This window comes from Oryza sativa, chromosome 7 (assembly GCF_034140825.1).
Source record: "Oryza sativa Japonica Group chromosome 7, ASM3414082v1".
Classification (NCBI taxonomy): Eukaryota; Viridiplantae; Streptophyta; class Magnoliopsida; order Poales; family Poaceae; genus Oryza; species Oryza sativa.
Genome location: NC_089041.1, coordinates 22,678,960 through 22,696,931, shown reverse-complemented (window position 1 = coordinate 22,696,931; position 17,972 = coordinate 22,678,960). Strand labels below are relative to the sequence as shown.

Genomic DNA, 17,972 nt, shown 5'->3' with positions numbered 1-17,972 from the left:
CTCCGTCGCCGCCGAGTGGTGCCTCCGCCTACACGGCTGGCCTATTATGCCGCCGCTGTTGGGCGTCTACGACTTCACCGCCGGCCTGCCTCCGTCGCCGCCGACTGGTGCCTCCGCCTACACGGCTGGCCTATTATGCCGCCGCTGTTGGGCGTCTACGACTTCACCGCCGGCCTGCCTCCGTCGCCGCCGACTGGTGCCTCCGCCTACACGGCTGGCCTATTATGCCGCCGCTGTTGGGCGTCTACGACTTCACCGCCGGCCTGCCTCCGTCGCCGCCGACTGGTGTCCTCGCCTATACGGTTGGTTGGTCACACCACCGTTCATGGGCGTCCACGTCTTCGCCGACCGGCTGGCCTTCGCCGCCGCCGACTGGTGTTTCTGCCTACACGGCTAGCCTATTATGCCGCTGCTGTTGGGCGTCTACGACTTCACCGCTGGCCTGCCTCTGCCGCCACTGACTGGTGTTTTTGCCTATACGGTTGGCGGACTCCGCCGCTGTTAATGGGCTTCATCATCTACACCACTGGCTTGGTTCCACTGGCGCCGACTGGTGTTTTTGTCACCATTGATGGACTGCTTTATTCCCACATCGGCTAATTCTGCTGTCATCGAGGGAATACGACAAAGCTAAGTCATCATTTATTTTATTCTTTATATGATATTTTGTCTTTTCCTTTGCCTCACTACATCAACTGGTTCGCCGTTGACTAGTGAGTCGGGGGCTATAGATGTTATATCGTATTTTTTAAACAATTTTCATAATATTTATCTTGATTGCTTGCGACATAATCTGAGTACAAAAGTACCTATCGAGTTATGGAGTTCTATCTTCCTATGCTTTCCGTTTGGTTTGCCAATGGATTGTTGCCTTTGGGCCGATTCCTAGCACCTGGGGGCTCGTTGGATGGACCGAGTAACGCAAGGTGCTAAGTATTATTCGGAATAAATCAAAAGCATAGAGATGAGATAAATTTATTTTCTTTTATTTTCTGCTCTTAATAATTGCAAAAGTACCCGAGTAGTAAACTCCGATTCGTGAAACTTTGTTCCATTAATGACGAACTCATGTCACTCATATGCATGTTTGGGAAGTGCTTAGGCCGACTCCCAGTGCTTGGTGGCTATGACTAGTTGGGCAGAGTGTTTAAACGTAATGAGTCATCTGCTCGGGGAAATCAAAATTAACAAGAGAAGAAATACGTATTTATAAACTGCTTGAATTTTTCTCGAGTATTATATTTACATCAGATACTACTCATCCTATATGTTTGTTCTGCAGGATCCAAATCCAGATATGCATAAAAGGGATTCATGGCTTTAAGCTTATCTCTTACGCTCCAGGAATGGATCAGTCAGAACATCACCACCGGCTCGCCGTCGTCGCCGCCGACTGGTGTCTTCGCCTATACGGTTGGTTGGTCACAACACCGTTGTCAGGCGTCTACATTTTCACCGCCGGTTTGCTTTCACTGCCGCCGACTGGTGTCACCGCCTACACGGCTGGCCTATTATGCCGCTGTTGTTGGGCGTCTACCTCTTCACCGACTGGCCGCCTCGTCCGCTGCCGACTGGTGTTTTTGCCTGCACGCTGGCCTATTATGCCACCGTTGATGGGCGTCTACGTCTTCACCGACCGGCCTGCCTCCATCGCCGCCGACTGGTGTTTCCGTCTGCACGGCTGGCCTATTATGCTGCCGTTGTTGGGCGTCTACGTCTTCATCGACCGGCCGCCTCGTCCGTCGCCGACTGGTGTTTCCGCCTGCACGGCTGGCCTATTATGCCGCCGTTGTTGGGCATCTACATCTTAATCGCCGGTCGTCTCGTCTGTTGCTGACTAGTGCCCTTACCTCTACGTCTGGTTTATACAGCTACCACTACTGATGGACATCATCATCTTCCGTCGCCGACTGATTATGCCGCCGCCGACTGGTGCTTTTATCTTCACAACTGCGCGTCTTCACTACCGGTTTGCTTCTGTTGCCGCCGACTTGTGTTCACTTCATTACGGCAATACAACTTTGTCATCATGGTGGAGCGACTTCATCTTTATTATCTTCGGCACCGGCAAACTCTATTGTTGCTACTTCGCAAGTTTTACTACTTCACCAACCACGACGTCTTTGTGAACCTCGACATCTCGGCATGCAATGCCATGTTATTTTACTACAACAAGTGGCTCTCCAATATTCAGGATTTCTACTTGGACATCTTCAACACATATCTTCAATCAAGCAATGACTATTCGACGACAAGAAGCTACAGTTCTCGACTCTATGTTCAGTTGTTTCCCAACTAATCAAAGAGTCGGGGGCTACACAAATACAAGGCTCAAAATTTGACAAATTTTATGTCAAGCTGAAGAAATCAATTCATCAACCCACGAGTCAACTCCAGGAGTCATTATCTTCATCTTTGCTTCGGAGCAGACATTCTACTTCAACAACTTCAAATATTTCGGTTTAGACGAGTTGGGCAACAACATCAACTCTCCTCCAAGTGAAGCATCTACAACAGTTATAACATTAATTTGATGGATTATTGTCACTGACATCATCACCAGCACCTCTGCTTCATCGACCCTGACATCTCTGCTGTTGCTAATGGATGATTATGTTTTCGCCGACTTATTATTTCACCTTCGCGGTTGACCTACTATGCAAATGCTGATGAGCGTCTTTGTCATTATCATTGGTTGCTACACTGCTATTGGCTGGATCACCGACATCGTCATCTTCATCATGTCGGTTGCGTTTGTCGTCGTCAAGTATTTTCTTCATCTTCATGATTGGTGGATTTCGTCATCGCCTTTGATTTGCCTCGTCTGTCACCGACTGATTATTTCGCTGCCATAGCTACACAACTTTATCGCTGAGCGCCTTCATATTCATTGCTGGCTGATCTGACTGCTGCCGACTGGTTTCTTCGCCTCCACGGCTGTGCAACTTCATCACTTTTGATTGGTATCACTATCTTCACTACCACCAATATTTTTGCCACCTCTGCTGGGCAATATTATCTCTGTATTGGTCGTCTTGTCTCTATGCCAATTGCGTCAGCTACCATCAATGAACAATTGTGACTACGTGCTCAGGGGCTTACTAGCTCAAACACAAGTATCATACCTTCAATTTGGACTTGCTCTGGATACATGCAATATGGATTCATGATCATGGGTCTATTTTCTATGTTTAAAGACTGGACTATTTATTATTCCCCATAAGGGTTACAACCGAATACTTGCGCCAGTCGGGATTCAATTGTTACATCTATTTTGGAGTATCCCATAAGGGATAATCACTCAGATCAGAAGCTATTCATATGAGCTAAGCTTGGTCTATAATACCTGGAAGATTTATTACTCGGGAGCATGTTACATGCGTCATCCTTTAAAGGGTGTCGAAGGCATATTTTTTGGCCTAGGCCTAATATGTCTGCAACCTATATTTTCAGGTGTGGCCTGTCACGTTCTTTTAGGGACTTAGGCACTTTTTGCTTAGGCCAAAGTGCGCGTGATCAAGTGCCCAATACCTTAAAATCCTTTTATACCGCAGTTACTTAACTTTTTAGGAGTTGGTACAATGCATCTTAAAAGGTGTCAAACAGTAAAGCTTTATATAGCTGTCCCGCTGACTTTTTTATATATGAGTCAAGGTGCTGTTTGGGTTTTTAAGCAATTGATTGGATACAATATCATTGCTTTTCGCCACGTAAGTGTGCATTTTTATTGACCAATATTATGGCTTAGGCTGATTATATATTGTGGTCATTTTCTAGGCGGTTGGTAAATCCTTTATGAGTTTATTTACTCGGATTTTACACCACATATGCCATATATTTCCAGGTGTGGTGAAACCATGTGTCTTTTAGGGACTAAAGCACGTCTGTTAAAGCAGTGTGCGCATGACGTATGCCCAATACTTTGGAAATTTATTTATTCACAACATACAAGCTTCTTTATAGCTGTTTTGCTATGTGAATTTTCAATAATGTAGCCAACTTTAGGTTATACTCATCATATTTTACAAAGCAGTCGGTATATCACTTGGATCATATTATTCAGGGATTCACACCGCATATGCTACATATTAATATTAAATCGCTTGGTTGACTACAATTATCGAAACCACTCGGTTGGTTAGATTATTTATTCCTTGATTATATGTTTGGTTTGTTCAATTAACCACATAGCCGGGGGTTACACCTATTAGGTGCATCTAGTCGATGCATCTGACTTTATTTTTTCAGCCCTCCACAGTCTTCTGATTTAGAAAAAGTACCCGGGAGATCATGGCGAAGATGATTGAAGCACTCGGCTTTGGAGTAATCTAGTTCGAGAGAAGATTATCTTTCTGACTGTGAAGGTCTCAGGGGCTACTGTGGAGATTATGGGTACCCCATACCCACATGGCATGGTTATCCAACTAGTTATAGGGGATAACTTATATATATGAAATATGTAACAGATCATGACTTGGGTATTACGTTTCCCTGTATATTATGGAACGGCCTAAAGTCCTGGTTTGATAAGATTGTAAAGTAGATTTAGGAAACCGATACCGTATTGGTTAAGGTTTCTATCTTGTAACCCTGCCCCCCAACCTATATAAGGAGGGCAGGGAGCCCCTCTAGGGGCATGAGACAATAGATCGTCAGATCAATACACACTCGGCGGATTCAAATCCCCAAACAGGAGTAGGGTATTACCTCTCATTGAGAGGGCCTGAACCTGTCTAAATCCTTTGTCTCCGCATCCATTCACTTTTAGGTCTCGTGCGCTATCCCCTTTTATTATTGCCGAATTCATGTTTCGACACTTCTATTTTTTTCATCTTCTTATTCTTTTGGAAGAATTTTCAATAGAAGTTTAGGCTTGAGTTTACCGCTACAAACCCCTTCCAAGGGCGAAGCCAGGATTTATGGTTAGGAGGGTGTGGGCAGGGCGAACAAGTCACAAGTCAGAGTAAGCAATATCGACGATAAAACAAGGAGATAATCCATTGTATGCCACTGAGTTTGTCATAGGTCTACAATTTGCCACTGATTTTGTCACGTTCTATAATATGCCATCGATTTTTGCTTAACTTCTACGATTTACCACCGCCATCCGGTTAGTCTCCGTTAGTACTGTACACTTTCATCCAAATGACCAAAATACCCCTGAGACAAAAACTTTCAAATTTTGGATAAAAATTCTGAAATGTCAGACTTTAAGTTTTTGGACAAATTTTGAATGTTTACAATCTTATGTTTATAATATGGTATTTCGGAATTTTTGTCCACATTTTGGAAGTTTTATCCTAGGGGTATTTTGGTCATTTGGACAAAATTGTACAGTACTAACGGAGACTAACTGGACGGCGATGGTAAATCATATAAGTTAAGTAAAAGTCGATGGTATATTATAGAACGTGACAAAGTCAGTGGCAAATCGTAGAGCTATGACAAACTCAGTGGCATATAATGGATTGTCTCTAAAACAAGACATCATGTGTATCAGGGTTACAGATAAGGTATACCCTCTATCCTTGGATAAACGATGAGTACTGATACGGTATGCTCGCGCGTATACGGATAGTTCCTATATGCGTTAAGGAAATATATCACGTGATAGAAACAGAATCCACGGATGGAAGGAATCCTACTCGGACGAGACTGGGTCTTTACCATATCGTGAGGGGTCCGATATCTCCGAATCCTACTTGGAGATCAACTGACCCGCGGTATAAAAGGGAACCCCTAGGCAGGACCTAAGCCATCGAATATCACCGCTAACACATCCACCATAGCCTACGAAGCCGGAGCCTACAGGAGCTAAGTTGCCGGGTGATCTAGTCGAACCAACTCGACTACGGTCTCATCGGTATCATCAAGTTCTGTTATTCCCTTTGTAATCTATGATTTTCATCGTATAATTCCATACCAACTGGATTAGGGCTATTACCTACCGGCCTGAACCAGTATAATCTGTCTTTTGTTGTTTGCTTGATGTCGTACTACGTATCCTTGTACCAACGTACCCTAATACCCTCTATATCCGGTCTACGGGTATCCCCCGTCGACAATGTGTTCTGCCATAAAAAAAGCTTGAATTTAGCTCTTTAGTTGTATCATTGGATGTTTGATAGTTCCATACCTGAGACACCATGCTCGACATCTAGACGCAATGGGAGGACGGAGAGACTTGGGAAGCTGAAGCAATGAAGACGAGAAGTTGATTTGCGTTGTCTCTTTCTTATTGTTTAATTTTCTATATCATGTTTATTGATAATAGACTAATTAATATGCTAATATGCTAGTTAGTATAGCAAGGAGGGGTGTCGGATAGGGGGGTGTTGGCCCCCTCCGGCACCCCCTGTAGTTGCGCCCCTGCTTCCAACGCTTGAGATCGATCGGGCTCTCGCTTAATATGTTTTATATTTCAATTTGCAAATTTAGTGGTATATAAAATTTTCTATAGAAACTTTACATATAGAAACTCCTTTCATAGAAACTTTACACATATAAACATTATATATAAATACTTTATGCATGCATATAAACTCTCTATATAAAAACAACTTTAACTTATGTACGAGAATTTATATATCTAATTAGAAAGAATAATGTGGAAAATTCAATAGAGAAAAAAAGTTAAAGAAAGGATATTTTTCAAAGAGCTTTTTCAAAAAATAAAAAAAGAGGGACGTCCACCGTGAACGTGATTACAGAAAAAATAAATAACATTGTATGTGTGGAAAAATCTTGAAGCAACTCCCACGTGATCATGTCATAACATATACTCCACTCCATATTTGCATGCATAAACGTGGTTAGGCGCACGAATGAAAGAAAGATCGTGGGAACGGTTCGCGCGACTGGCTACTGGCGAATATCCGCGTACTAGACCTCTTTGTGCGGCTCTCCACCTTATATATGAGCTGGTATTAATTCCCAATCGTTTCGCGGGCAACCCGACCTCCAATCAGCTGCCAGCATGTAACACGAGCAGCTTGTTAATTACTCCCTCCATTTCAAATTGATCTACATATTTCATAGGTATATCAAGATCAAGAAAAGCTAATAACTCTCTCATACTATATTTACTCTAGCAACAAACTCAATGCATGCACCATCCTCAATATTTTCTAGCCAATAGCAAATCAAGATATTGAACGTGGGTTATAAATACTTGTGTGGATGCATGCATCAATGTCCATTTACTCCAATGCACAAATAACGAATAGACTCAATAAATGAACATAAATATGTAGATCATTTAGGAATAACTAAAAAACTATATGTAGATCAATTTGGAATGGAGGGAGTACTCCACTACTAACTATCTTTAATTAGTTGGGACCGTATCTTATTACAGTATTTATGCCCGAGCATATATCTACAGAATATTTACATCCCAGTGTGCATGTGTGTGTGGAATTTGCACATTTCAGTATTCATGCCTGAGCTTATATAACACTCTTAAATTTACATGAAGCAGAGAAATTACTCTTGCTGGCTACATCGGCAAGAATTACTTACATGGACCATAGATGGAAAGTATATATAAAATGGGAGCGTATCCTATGCACACAGGCTCTCGCGTGTACACACCGTGTACACCAACTAAAAATTATCACAAAAAATTCTAGGAAAATTCATACATGTACTTTAAATAGTATTACATATACGTGCAAAGTCGCATCTTCAAATTCATTCTACATAGAGAATAACAAAAAAGATAAAATTCTGACAAAATTGCAACCTTAAAACTGTCAGATTTTTTGTTTTTTTGGTTACGGCTAAAATATAATGAATTTGATGTTAAGATTTTAACTTTAGGTGTAATACAATTGAAAGTATGTGTATGATTTTTTCTAGATTTTTGGGTGATATTTTTTAGTTGGTGTGCACGTGTGTACACGTGAGGGCCTGTGTGCATAGGATATATTGCCATATAAAATTGAACCTTCCGCGCCCCTTTAAAACGAAAAAGATCCCATCTATTTTTATTTCATATATGTTGTTTCAGTTGATTATGGGTTATCTATACATGTAGCAACTTGTGTGTTGCAATACTACAGTGGCACTCACCCTAGCACTGAGAAGTGAGAAGCATCAAGACAAATTAGTGGTGGAGCCAACGGCATAAATCACTATCACTATACTAGAGAAACCCACGATACTCTCGGTTCGCAACCCCCTTTAAACCCGGGTATATAACCGGGACTAAAAATGCCCATCCAAACGGTTAAGAAAAATTCTAGAAAAAATTGACTACACTCATACAAAGTATCAATACAACTCTGTACAATCTTAGGTCTGAATTCAACTCATACGTCGAGATATAAAAATAAATATAAATTCAGTGTATGAGTAGTAGCGTATTATTTACATATATGAATTTGTTTTTTTTCTTGACGCGTAGATCAAATTTGAACTTAATTTTTGATGAATTGTTAAATATCACTATACTCTACGTTATCAATTCTTTTCAGAATTTTTCATAACTATTTAAAGCTTCCAAAACTAACTACGTTTGAATACAAAGAAATACAAGCTAAAACAAAAAAAAAATACAAGAGATTTAGACGGCTCGACTGTTCCAAAAGCCGCATATTGTTGTTTACTGCTACTAATATCCATTTTCCTGTAAATGATAATGCTTGATTTACCTCTGCACTTAAATTTAATTTAGAATACTAAAATCTTTAGCCAATTACAAATAATAGGCACATAAATATTATTTTCTACAGTAAAAACATATAAATATGTTTGTATGCCATGTAAAATGCTTCAATTTTAGTTGTATTGTGATGTAATTTCTTTTATGAATAATTATCACTTATTTAGTTTAAATCCTGGATTGAAGTATTACACCGGCTTTTGACATATAAATACCACCACTAGCAAGTTCCATCGATCGTGAGGAAGATCAGTAACCAAAGCTGATGGCCGACGCGGCCACCACCCCGCTGCTGACGAGCCATGAAGCAAAGCCGGCCAAGGCGCCGTCCATCGACGACGCCATCGAGACCTACATCGGCGCCACCGGCGCCGGGCAGCTGTTCAAGGCGATCCTGCTGGCCTTCGCGTGGGCCTTCGACGCGCAGCAGGTGTTCATCTCCGTGTTCACGGACGCCGAGCCGCGCTGGCACTGCACCGCCGGCGCCGACCCGTCCTGCTCGCCGGGCGCGGCCTCGCCGTGCGCGCTCCCGCCCGGCGCGTGGGCGTGGGACCGCCCGGCCGAGACGTCGGTGGTGTCGGAGTGGGCGCTCAAGTGCGGCGGCGGCGGCCCGGCGCTCGTCTCCCTCCCGGCGTCGTCGTTCTTCGCCGGCAACCTCGCCGGGGGCTTCCTGCTCACGACGCTCGCCGACACTCATCTGGGACGCAGGAAGATGCTCGTCCTTTCGCTGGCGACCATGTCCGTCGCCGGCGTGCTCACGGCCTTCTCGCCGAACGTGTGGGTGTACGCCGCCCTGCGGTTCGTGAGCGGGTTCGGCAGGTCCATGGTGGGCACCTCCGCGATGGTCCTGTCCACGGAGCTCGTCGGGAAGTGGTGGCGCAACACGGTGAGCGTCGCCGGGTTCGTCTTGTTCTCCGTCGGGTTCATGTCACTCCCGGCGCTCGCGTACACGCTCCGCGAGGCGTCGTGGCGGACCATGTACGTGTGGACGTCGCTCCCGTCCCTCTGCTACGCCGTCCTACTCTACTTCCTCGTCCAGGAGTCGCCGCGGTGGCTGCTGGTGCGCGGACGGAATCAGGAGGCCATCGAGGCGTTGCGGCAGATCGCGTCGCTCAACGGCGGCGAAGGCGTTACAACGTCGAGCTTCTCCATGCTGGACGCGTGCGCTGTGGAGGTCGGCGACGGCGTGGCCGGCGGCGACGGCATGTTCGCCTCGCTGCGGTTGATATGGGAGCGGCGGTGGGCGTTCCAGAGGCTGGCGGCGATGATGACGGCCAGCTTCGGCGTCGGTGTGGTCTACTACGGGCTACCGCTCAGCGTGGGCAGCCTGAGCTCCGACCTCTACCTGAGCGTGGCGTACAACGCGGCGGCCGAGCTCCCGTCGTCCGTCCTCTCGTGGCTCCTCATGGGCAGGTTCAACCGGCGCAGCTCGCTGGTCGCGCTCACCGCGGCGTCCGGGCTGTGCAGCCTCGCGTGCGTCGTCATCCCGGACGAGGAGGCCGGCACCGGCGGCTTGCGCCTCGCCGCCGAGCTGGCCTCCTTCTTCGCGTCGTGCGCGGCGTTCGACGTGATGCTCATGTACTCCATCGAGCTGTTCCCGACGTCGGTGCGCAACTCGGCGGTGGGGCTGGTGCGAAAGGCGGCGGTGCTGGGCGGCGTGGTGGCGCCCATGCTCGTCGCGCTCGGCCGCGAGAGGAGCTACTGGTCGTTCGGCGTGTTCGGGCTCGCCGTCGGCTGCCTCGGGCTGTTCGTCACCTGGCTGCCGGAGACGAAGGGGAGGAGGTTGTCGGACACCATGGAGGAGGAGGAGGAGGCCGCCGCCGCCATCTTGTCCTGCGCTGGCGCGAGCGACATGAATAACAACGGGGAGCTCGTGTAGACGATTTTCAGGTTTGTTCTGTACAAGTTGGTGCTGGATATTTTCTGTACAGGGATATGGATTTTCATTCGTGGTTATTTGTATGTCATCTAAATAGTTATTAATAAAATTTTAAAAAATAGCAACATAAATTAATATGAAATATATCACTCCTTAAACATGTGTAAAATCAAGGAGTTGATTTAGATTTTTTATGATGAAAACAATGATGGTTTGCGATATTTCATATGTGAAAGATTGGTTTCTTGTGATGAGATTTCGGAGTTTAATAGAAGATTTGTTTTGTGAGGTGATGCTGCTCTTGACCCCGGGCGGTCAGACCGGCTGGGTGCCGCCGGTTAGATCGTAGGTATTGCGGCGATCAGACCGGCCAGCCCGATGGTCTGACCGACAGATTCCGGTTCAATGTCGGTTTCAGGTTGTATTGTTGATTTTAGATGTTTCCTTCGAGAATTTGACTTCTAGATGGTTTCTATCCATATGGATACTATTGTGATGCTAATGTGAGTCAAATCGAGACGAACTTGTGCTTGGAATATGGTTTTTTGGTTGTTGCATGTGCAGGTGTTGCTTGAGGCCTCGGGAGAGTGTTGCCGGTGATAGATCTTAGTCGACTTAGGAGAAGTAGACGTTCAGGGATCAAGAGATCATGCGGGATACTAGAAGGCTAGAGAACAATACACGTGGTGATGAAGAATCCATATGGTATACAAGAGGGTTTATGTACGTATAGAAAGAGTAGTCAAACTTGGAAAAGAGTCCGAATTTGGGAAGATTGATAGAGATAAGGAAAAGGATAAGTTGTATACTTGCAATAGAGGGTTTTACACGTGGTTGGGAGTCTTAAGTTGTGTTAGATTCGTGGGCTTTACACAACCTACCTCATGTATAAATAGAGAGGGAGGATGTGGCCTTTCAATATCGGTTTTAGAGAGACTTGAGTTGAGAGAAAGTTATGGTTTCAAGTTTAGTTTAAGATTTTGGTGAGAAGTGTTGTTGGTGCAATTTGTAAACACTATCTGAGAAGAAAGATGGGTGAAGAAAAGAAGAAAGATGGGTGCTCGCCTGCTCGGTGCTCAAGTGCTACTACGAAGTACTTGTATTGTCTCCAGTAGCACAGCAGGTGGGTCAATATGATTTGACTGAATGCATCAGTACGGAGTGCAGAAAAACATATCAAAGAGAAGAATACACTGGAATACTTAGGTGGTGTTTAGATCCAGGGACTTAACTTTAGTCCCTGTCTTTAGACACTAATTTAGAGTATTAAATATAGACTACTTACAAAACTAATTACATAAATAAAAGCTAATTCACGAGACAAAATTTTTAAGCCTAATTAATCTATAATTAGAGAATGTTTATTGTAGCATCACATAGGCTAATCATGGATTAATTAGGCTCATTAGATTCGTCTCGCAAATTAGTCCAAGATTATGGATGGGTTTTATTAATAGTCTACGTTTAATATTTATAATTAATTTTCAAACATCCGATGTGATAGGGACTTAAAAGTTTTAGTCCCATCTAAACAGGGCCTTAGGGGGTGTTTAGATGGGGCTAAAACTTTTTAGCCCATATCACATCGGATGTTTTGTCACAGCCTGAATTTCCGTTTTAGGATTTATAAATTATTTAATAAATTATTATTAGAATTTATATTAGATGTTCATTAATTTACAAGTGAAGTTAAATGTGGGAAATAAAATTTCCTAAATATAAAGCATGGATGGATTTAATTTTTATTAAATTCTCCATGGTTAATTATACTCTCTGGAATATTCTCGGATTTTTCGGAGCTCAATTCCTAATTTTTAATCATACAAAGAGCATTTCAGTAATTATCCACATATTAAATTAATCATTAAATGGTCTGGTTTTAATATTGTTAAATACTTTGGGTGTTCAAGTATGTTCAAGATTTTTCTTGGAATTATTTGAGCATTGGAAGTATTTTTAACAATTGAAAGATCATCTCATTGGTTAATTTATTTGGAAAAGTAATAAAAATCCTCCTCCTCAGCTTGGGCCGAATCCAGCCCATTCTCTCCCTTCCTCTCAGCCCGCATAGAAGTCTGTTTATCCTCCCTCTCGCTACAGTGTTGTCTTCAACCCCTGGACAGAGCCGAGCCGTCCCGAGCCTGTGCACAGTGCCGCCGCCTCCTCCCCTTCCAAAATCCAACCTCTCCATTGCTCTTCTTTCCAAATTGGTTGCGGGAATGGAATCCCCTCAATCTCCTCTTCCTTTTCCCCAAGAAATCCCCAAAATTTTCTATGGAAATTCTTTCCAATTTCGCGGATCAAATCCTTCCTTTTTCCGGCGAGAACCCTAGACTTTCCCGAGTTTTTCCCGTCGTTGTGGGCTTTTTCCCGAGCTCCCGTGCCTATATAAAGGACCCCCTCGTCGTCCTCTACCTATCCCCTCAAGTCCCGTCCTCCGCGGTCGCCGGAATCGCTCTCCCCACGCTTGTCTTCTCTCTCCACCGCCGCCACCATCTCCAGCGGCGCCGCGCCGCCCCTCTGGTCAGTGCCGCCTTGAGCCGTCGCCTCCCTCGGCTTCGCAAGGGTGAGAGCTACCTCGGCCACCGGTTGTTTTGCGCCAAATCCCACCGGAGGTTGCCCGTCGTCGTGAACCAGAGCGCCGCCGTCGTCGCCGTGTCTCCAGCTGCACTGTTCGTCGTCGTCCGTCGCCGCATTTGGTCGTCGCTGCCGCCGTTGGGTTCGCAAGAAGGAGAGGGAGCCCGGCAGCCATCTCCCCGAAGCCAAAATCCACCGGAGCTCCATCGTCGCCGTCAACCCGAAGTTCGCCGTCGCGTTTTGATCTCCGGCGAAGCCCTGCTGCTCCTCCCGTCATCGCCCTCTGTCGCCATCGACTCCATTGGATTCGCAGCTGCGAAGTGAAGCCCGGCCACCCCTCTGTTGTCGCCGCACATCGCCGGAAAGTCGTCGCCGCCGTGGACAGTACCTCGCCGCCCTTTGAAGCTCGTCGCCGGCCATCTTCCGTCGCTGTTCGTCGTCGCGTAAGTGTTGGTAAGAATCGCCGTTGCCTCCTCTTTCTCCCGGTGCCCTCCGATTGCATTATTTCGTCGGCAACCGCCGCTCCTTTGTCGTTCACCGGTGTACTTTATCCCTAGGGTCTTAATTCAATCTAATCTTGTTTGGTCCTAGCGTCGAGCCGGTCATTGCCGTGCACCGTACCCGCTGTTGTCCGCTGCTAGCCGCCGCGTAGCCGTTGCCCTAGTGCACGTTCTGCAGTCGCCGCGCCGCTGTCGTGCATCGCTATCGGCTGTGCCGTCACCCTAACCCTAGCTTTGTGTTTCCGCCGAGCTGCCGCCTAGCCAAGCCAAGTCGCCCTAGTGCCGCCGTGTCGCAGCTGTGTGCCGCTTTAACCTAGCCGTCGCTTTAGCCGTTGCTCGGTAGTCAAGTTGTCTAGCCGTAGGTGCATCCCTAAATTCCTACCGGTCTATCGTTTGTCGTACCGGGGCTTTACCGTGAATCGTTTCTAGTCCACCGGTTTAGCCGCAGCCGTTGTTGAGTCGTTCGCTCGTTCGTTCGAATGAGGTGTTCCCCGTGCTTCGTTCGTTCGTCCGTGTTGAGTCGTCCTTTAGTTCAGAGCCGCCGGTTCCGTTCGCCGGTTTTGGTTGATCATTTGGGTGATCCCGTGTCACGTAGAATTGACTCGTTGAGTCGGTATCTCGTGAGGCCCGCTTGCCAGATCAATCTAAGCCATCCGATCTTGGTCAACTCTCGGTCAAGATTAATCTCAGCCGTCCAAAATCAATATAAATTCGTTCTATCTTTTCAATGGCATATTAGTCCTTTTTCTTTTTATCATATGTCATCTACCAATATAATCTAATCTTTTCCGGAGGTTGCTTTAATCTTTTCTCTCAGTTATAAATCATTTGTAAATTGTTTAATTAATTTGGAATAGTCTTTTCTTTAATAGGTTTAATTGGAATTTAATCTTGTAAAATTCATAATAAATTCATTTGAAGTCAGAATGAGGCCGTTCAAGTCTCATAATTCATCTAAAATTATGATCTACATGTTTGTTTACTTTTCATGTATTGTTTATTTGGTTTTTATTAGTCTTTTTCCTCGTTTTGCGTGTTAGCTTGTCGTTTCCGTCGTTGCGAAGGTTCGCGAGTGCGCCGGAAGTATTCAAGAAGATTAATTGAAGACCGATTATTGCAAGGCAAGTCACACAGATCCTAAACACAATCCTTTGAGCATGTTGTTCCTATATTTAAATTCTCTATTTATTTCAACTGTGCATTTATTTTCGAATGTCATTGGGTGGAATTAACCTATTCTTTGTTATGGCCCTTTTGTTCTTGATTACTTTATTCCTTGTTACCTTGGGAGATTATAACTTGACTAGTTGAGCTTTATATATTGGTTCAGCTAGATATTAGATATGATTGCTTAGCCATGCTTAGAAACATTAGCATACTATTGGGATAACTTTTGACTCATTATTTAATGATGGCTTAATGATAGTTCACGATGGTCAATCGTGATTGGTTAATTAATTCCTTGCCAACTAAAACTTGATAATGGTGGGTTGTGAGCACATGGTTTTGAGAGTCGTGCTCATGGCAATTAAGGACCGGTTCGCGAGCTACTGTTGTGAAACATTAACCGTGCCAACCACAAGCCAGCGTGGGCAACGGCTTTACCTTTTGTATAACATGGTTCATTGCGGAGCACCAGACTGAGAAGTGGCGGAGATAAGCCCACGGGGGTCGCTGGGGAGTCCATGCCTTGTTTTATAAGGGGGTGATTATGATCCAGGAATGGTGCACTGTGGTGAGTTGTGTTGTGCAAAGGGTATTGTCACAGCCTCTATTCGGGTACTTTCCAGTATCGCGATGCATGGTAGACATGATGTTGAGGCTGTGTCTTGTGGGTACAGTGGTACACCTCTGGCCAGAGTAAAACTATTCGAATAGCCGTGCCTGCGGTTATGGGCGAGTTGAGCAATGTTTTTCGTGATTAGTCCCACACCTCTCACCATAATTATGGATGTTATAACTGGTAATAATTTGCTTAGCTCCTGGTTTGGAGTTAGATCTGTTCAGCCGGGTATGGTTGTTCAGAATGGTTGGGCCTGGGCAGCATGGGTGTGCTGTTCAGTGTTGATTAAAATTTCTGATTAATTACTCCACTGTTTTACTTCTCTTAAATGTTTTGCTAAATGCTGCTTTTGCAAATGAGCCAATATTATGCCATCCTTTGGTATCCTTGTGCACTTGCATATTTGCTGTGTGGCTTGCTGAGTATGTCATATGCTCACCTTGCAATAATCAATCAATCTCAGTTGAAGAAAAAGGATCCAGAAGGAGAAGACGTTTGGCTTATACCCCAGTTGAGCTGCCTGTGGGAGTGGAGCCGGAGCTTCGCTAGATTTTATTTTTCCGCTGCAGTTTTCTTCTTGGTGAGGACTTAGTGCCTCTTAAGTAAGTATTTATCGTTTTAGTTAATTTGATGAATCTGTATATTAAATTGTCAATTTGTGTAACTCGGCTGATTCCTGGACGAGGATTTCATGCACAAATAAGTTCGGAAATTACTAGTGAATTTCCGGGCGTGACATGTTTGGACGCTAATTTAGAGTATTAAACATGGACTAATAAAAAAACTAATTTCATAAATGAGAGCTAATCCGCGAGACGAATTTTTTAAGCCTAATTAATCCATAATTATCAAAAGTTTACTGTAGCATCACATTGTCAAAATCATGGCGTAATTAGACTCAAAAGATTCGTCTCGCGAATTAGTCCAAGTTTATGGAATGGGTTTTGTAATTAGTGTATGTTTAATACTCTAAATTAGTGTCCAAACATCCGATGTGACAGGGACTTAGAATAAGTCCCTGGAAACCAAACAACCCTAAGAGTTGGACTGTGTACGCACGCATCTCAAAGCCGATCTAACGGCAACGGCTGTAGGTGGACGTCCGCTTAGAGCAAGTATAATAGGCTATAAGAAAGCTGAATGCTGAGGTGGATGGGAGATAAGAGGAGAGAGATGAGAAGCGGGTTATAAGTTTACAGCCGTCGTAGGCACAGGAACCAAGAAAATCTGTGAGATAGACATGTGGACCATATATTTATAGTGAAGAGTTAACCACTATATGAGTGAGCTGATAGATAAACTATAAATAAGTAGTTGGCTGTATTATTATCTTTGCTCTTAAGCTATTAGAATCCTTTCCCCAAACGACCTCTATATAACAAAAGAATCTAGTTTTGAAACGTCACCGGTACCGTACCATGCGACGCCGTACGTGGAGGCCTGGTGAGCCTAGCTCGGCCTCTTGGCACCCTGACGACCAAGGCTAACTACAACTTTTTCAGGAAGGAATAAGTTCATCTGAGGTCCCTTAACTTGTCAACAAATCCGATTTACGTCCCTCAACCAAAAAACCAGATACAACGGGTCCCTTAATTATCAAAACCGGTGTAGATTAGGTCCTTTGGCAGTTTTGAGGGTGGTTTTGACTTACGTGGCGCATACGTGGCTAATTTGACTCGGTCTTCATCTGACGTGACATTGACGTGGCGCTTACGTGGCAATTCGATTCAGAAAAAAAATAAACCTCATGGGACCCACATGTCAGTTTCTCACACAAAATTAATTCTAAAAGTGGGCCCGCGTGGGCCCCACATGCTACTTCTTCTTCCTCCTCTCTCCTCATCTACCCTCTCCTCTCTCACGAGTCACGACGGATGGACGGAGAGTCAGCGGCGCCGCGGCGGCCAGCGGGAGAGGACGGAGGGGCGCGCAGCGGCGGAGGCACGGCTCCGGCGACTGTGCCACCCCCGCGTTCCTCCCCCGCTGGCCGCCGGTCGCATTCGCCGCGCCTGTCCTTCTCCCCGGCACCCGCCGAGGTGGGTGGCCCTCCCTTCTTCCTCCTCTCCGAGTGCGCCAAGCCGCCAACCGCATCGATGCATGCGTCTTCGTGGACTACTCCGGCGGCATGTCCCAGTGTTTTTCGAGGACACCGTCACATGTCCCTGCACATCACATCTTGTTCGTGTGGATTTTTCATAACACACGTTAGATTTGGCTGCTTCTGCCCATTCAGGGGACAAGCCGATGCGGCGCTCGACGTTCGACGCCATCCTCGCCGTGTTCTTCGAAGACGCCACGGCTAGGCGGCAGTACGGCTGGCACCTGCCCCGAAGCGGTATGGCGAGTTCTTGGTGTACATACTACATACCCAAGGAGTCGGTCGTGTTCGACGGCGTCAAGATCGTCATCCACCGCCGGTCGCTGCCCCGCGCTCCCTCTCTCCGGCATCTATCGCCTGTAACTTGCGGAGACTGCCCGCCTCCGCCGATTCGGCTTCCGCCGCACCTCCCCCAATTCCGCCTCCGCTCTCGCCGCCGCCGCTGCCGGGGGCTCCGGGTGCCCTGACGG

At 45.6% G+C, this 17,972-nt stretch overlaps 1 protein-coding gene across 1 annotated transcript; it reads left to right on the top strand.

The window, feature by feature from the left end:
• Window positions 1-8,906: 8,906 nt before the first annotated feature.
• Window positions 8,907-10,830, top strand: LOC4343602 (organic cation/carnitine transporter 2). The gene has a single exon (XM_015790715.3). It carries the CDS (start codon window positions 8,931-8,933, stop codon window positions 10,542-10,544), a length of 1,614 nt encoding a protein of 537 aa, XP_015646201.1. The 5' UTR covers window positions 8,907-8,930; the 3' UTR covers window positions 10,545-10,830.
• Window positions 10,831-17,972: the final 7,142 nt, after the last annotated feature.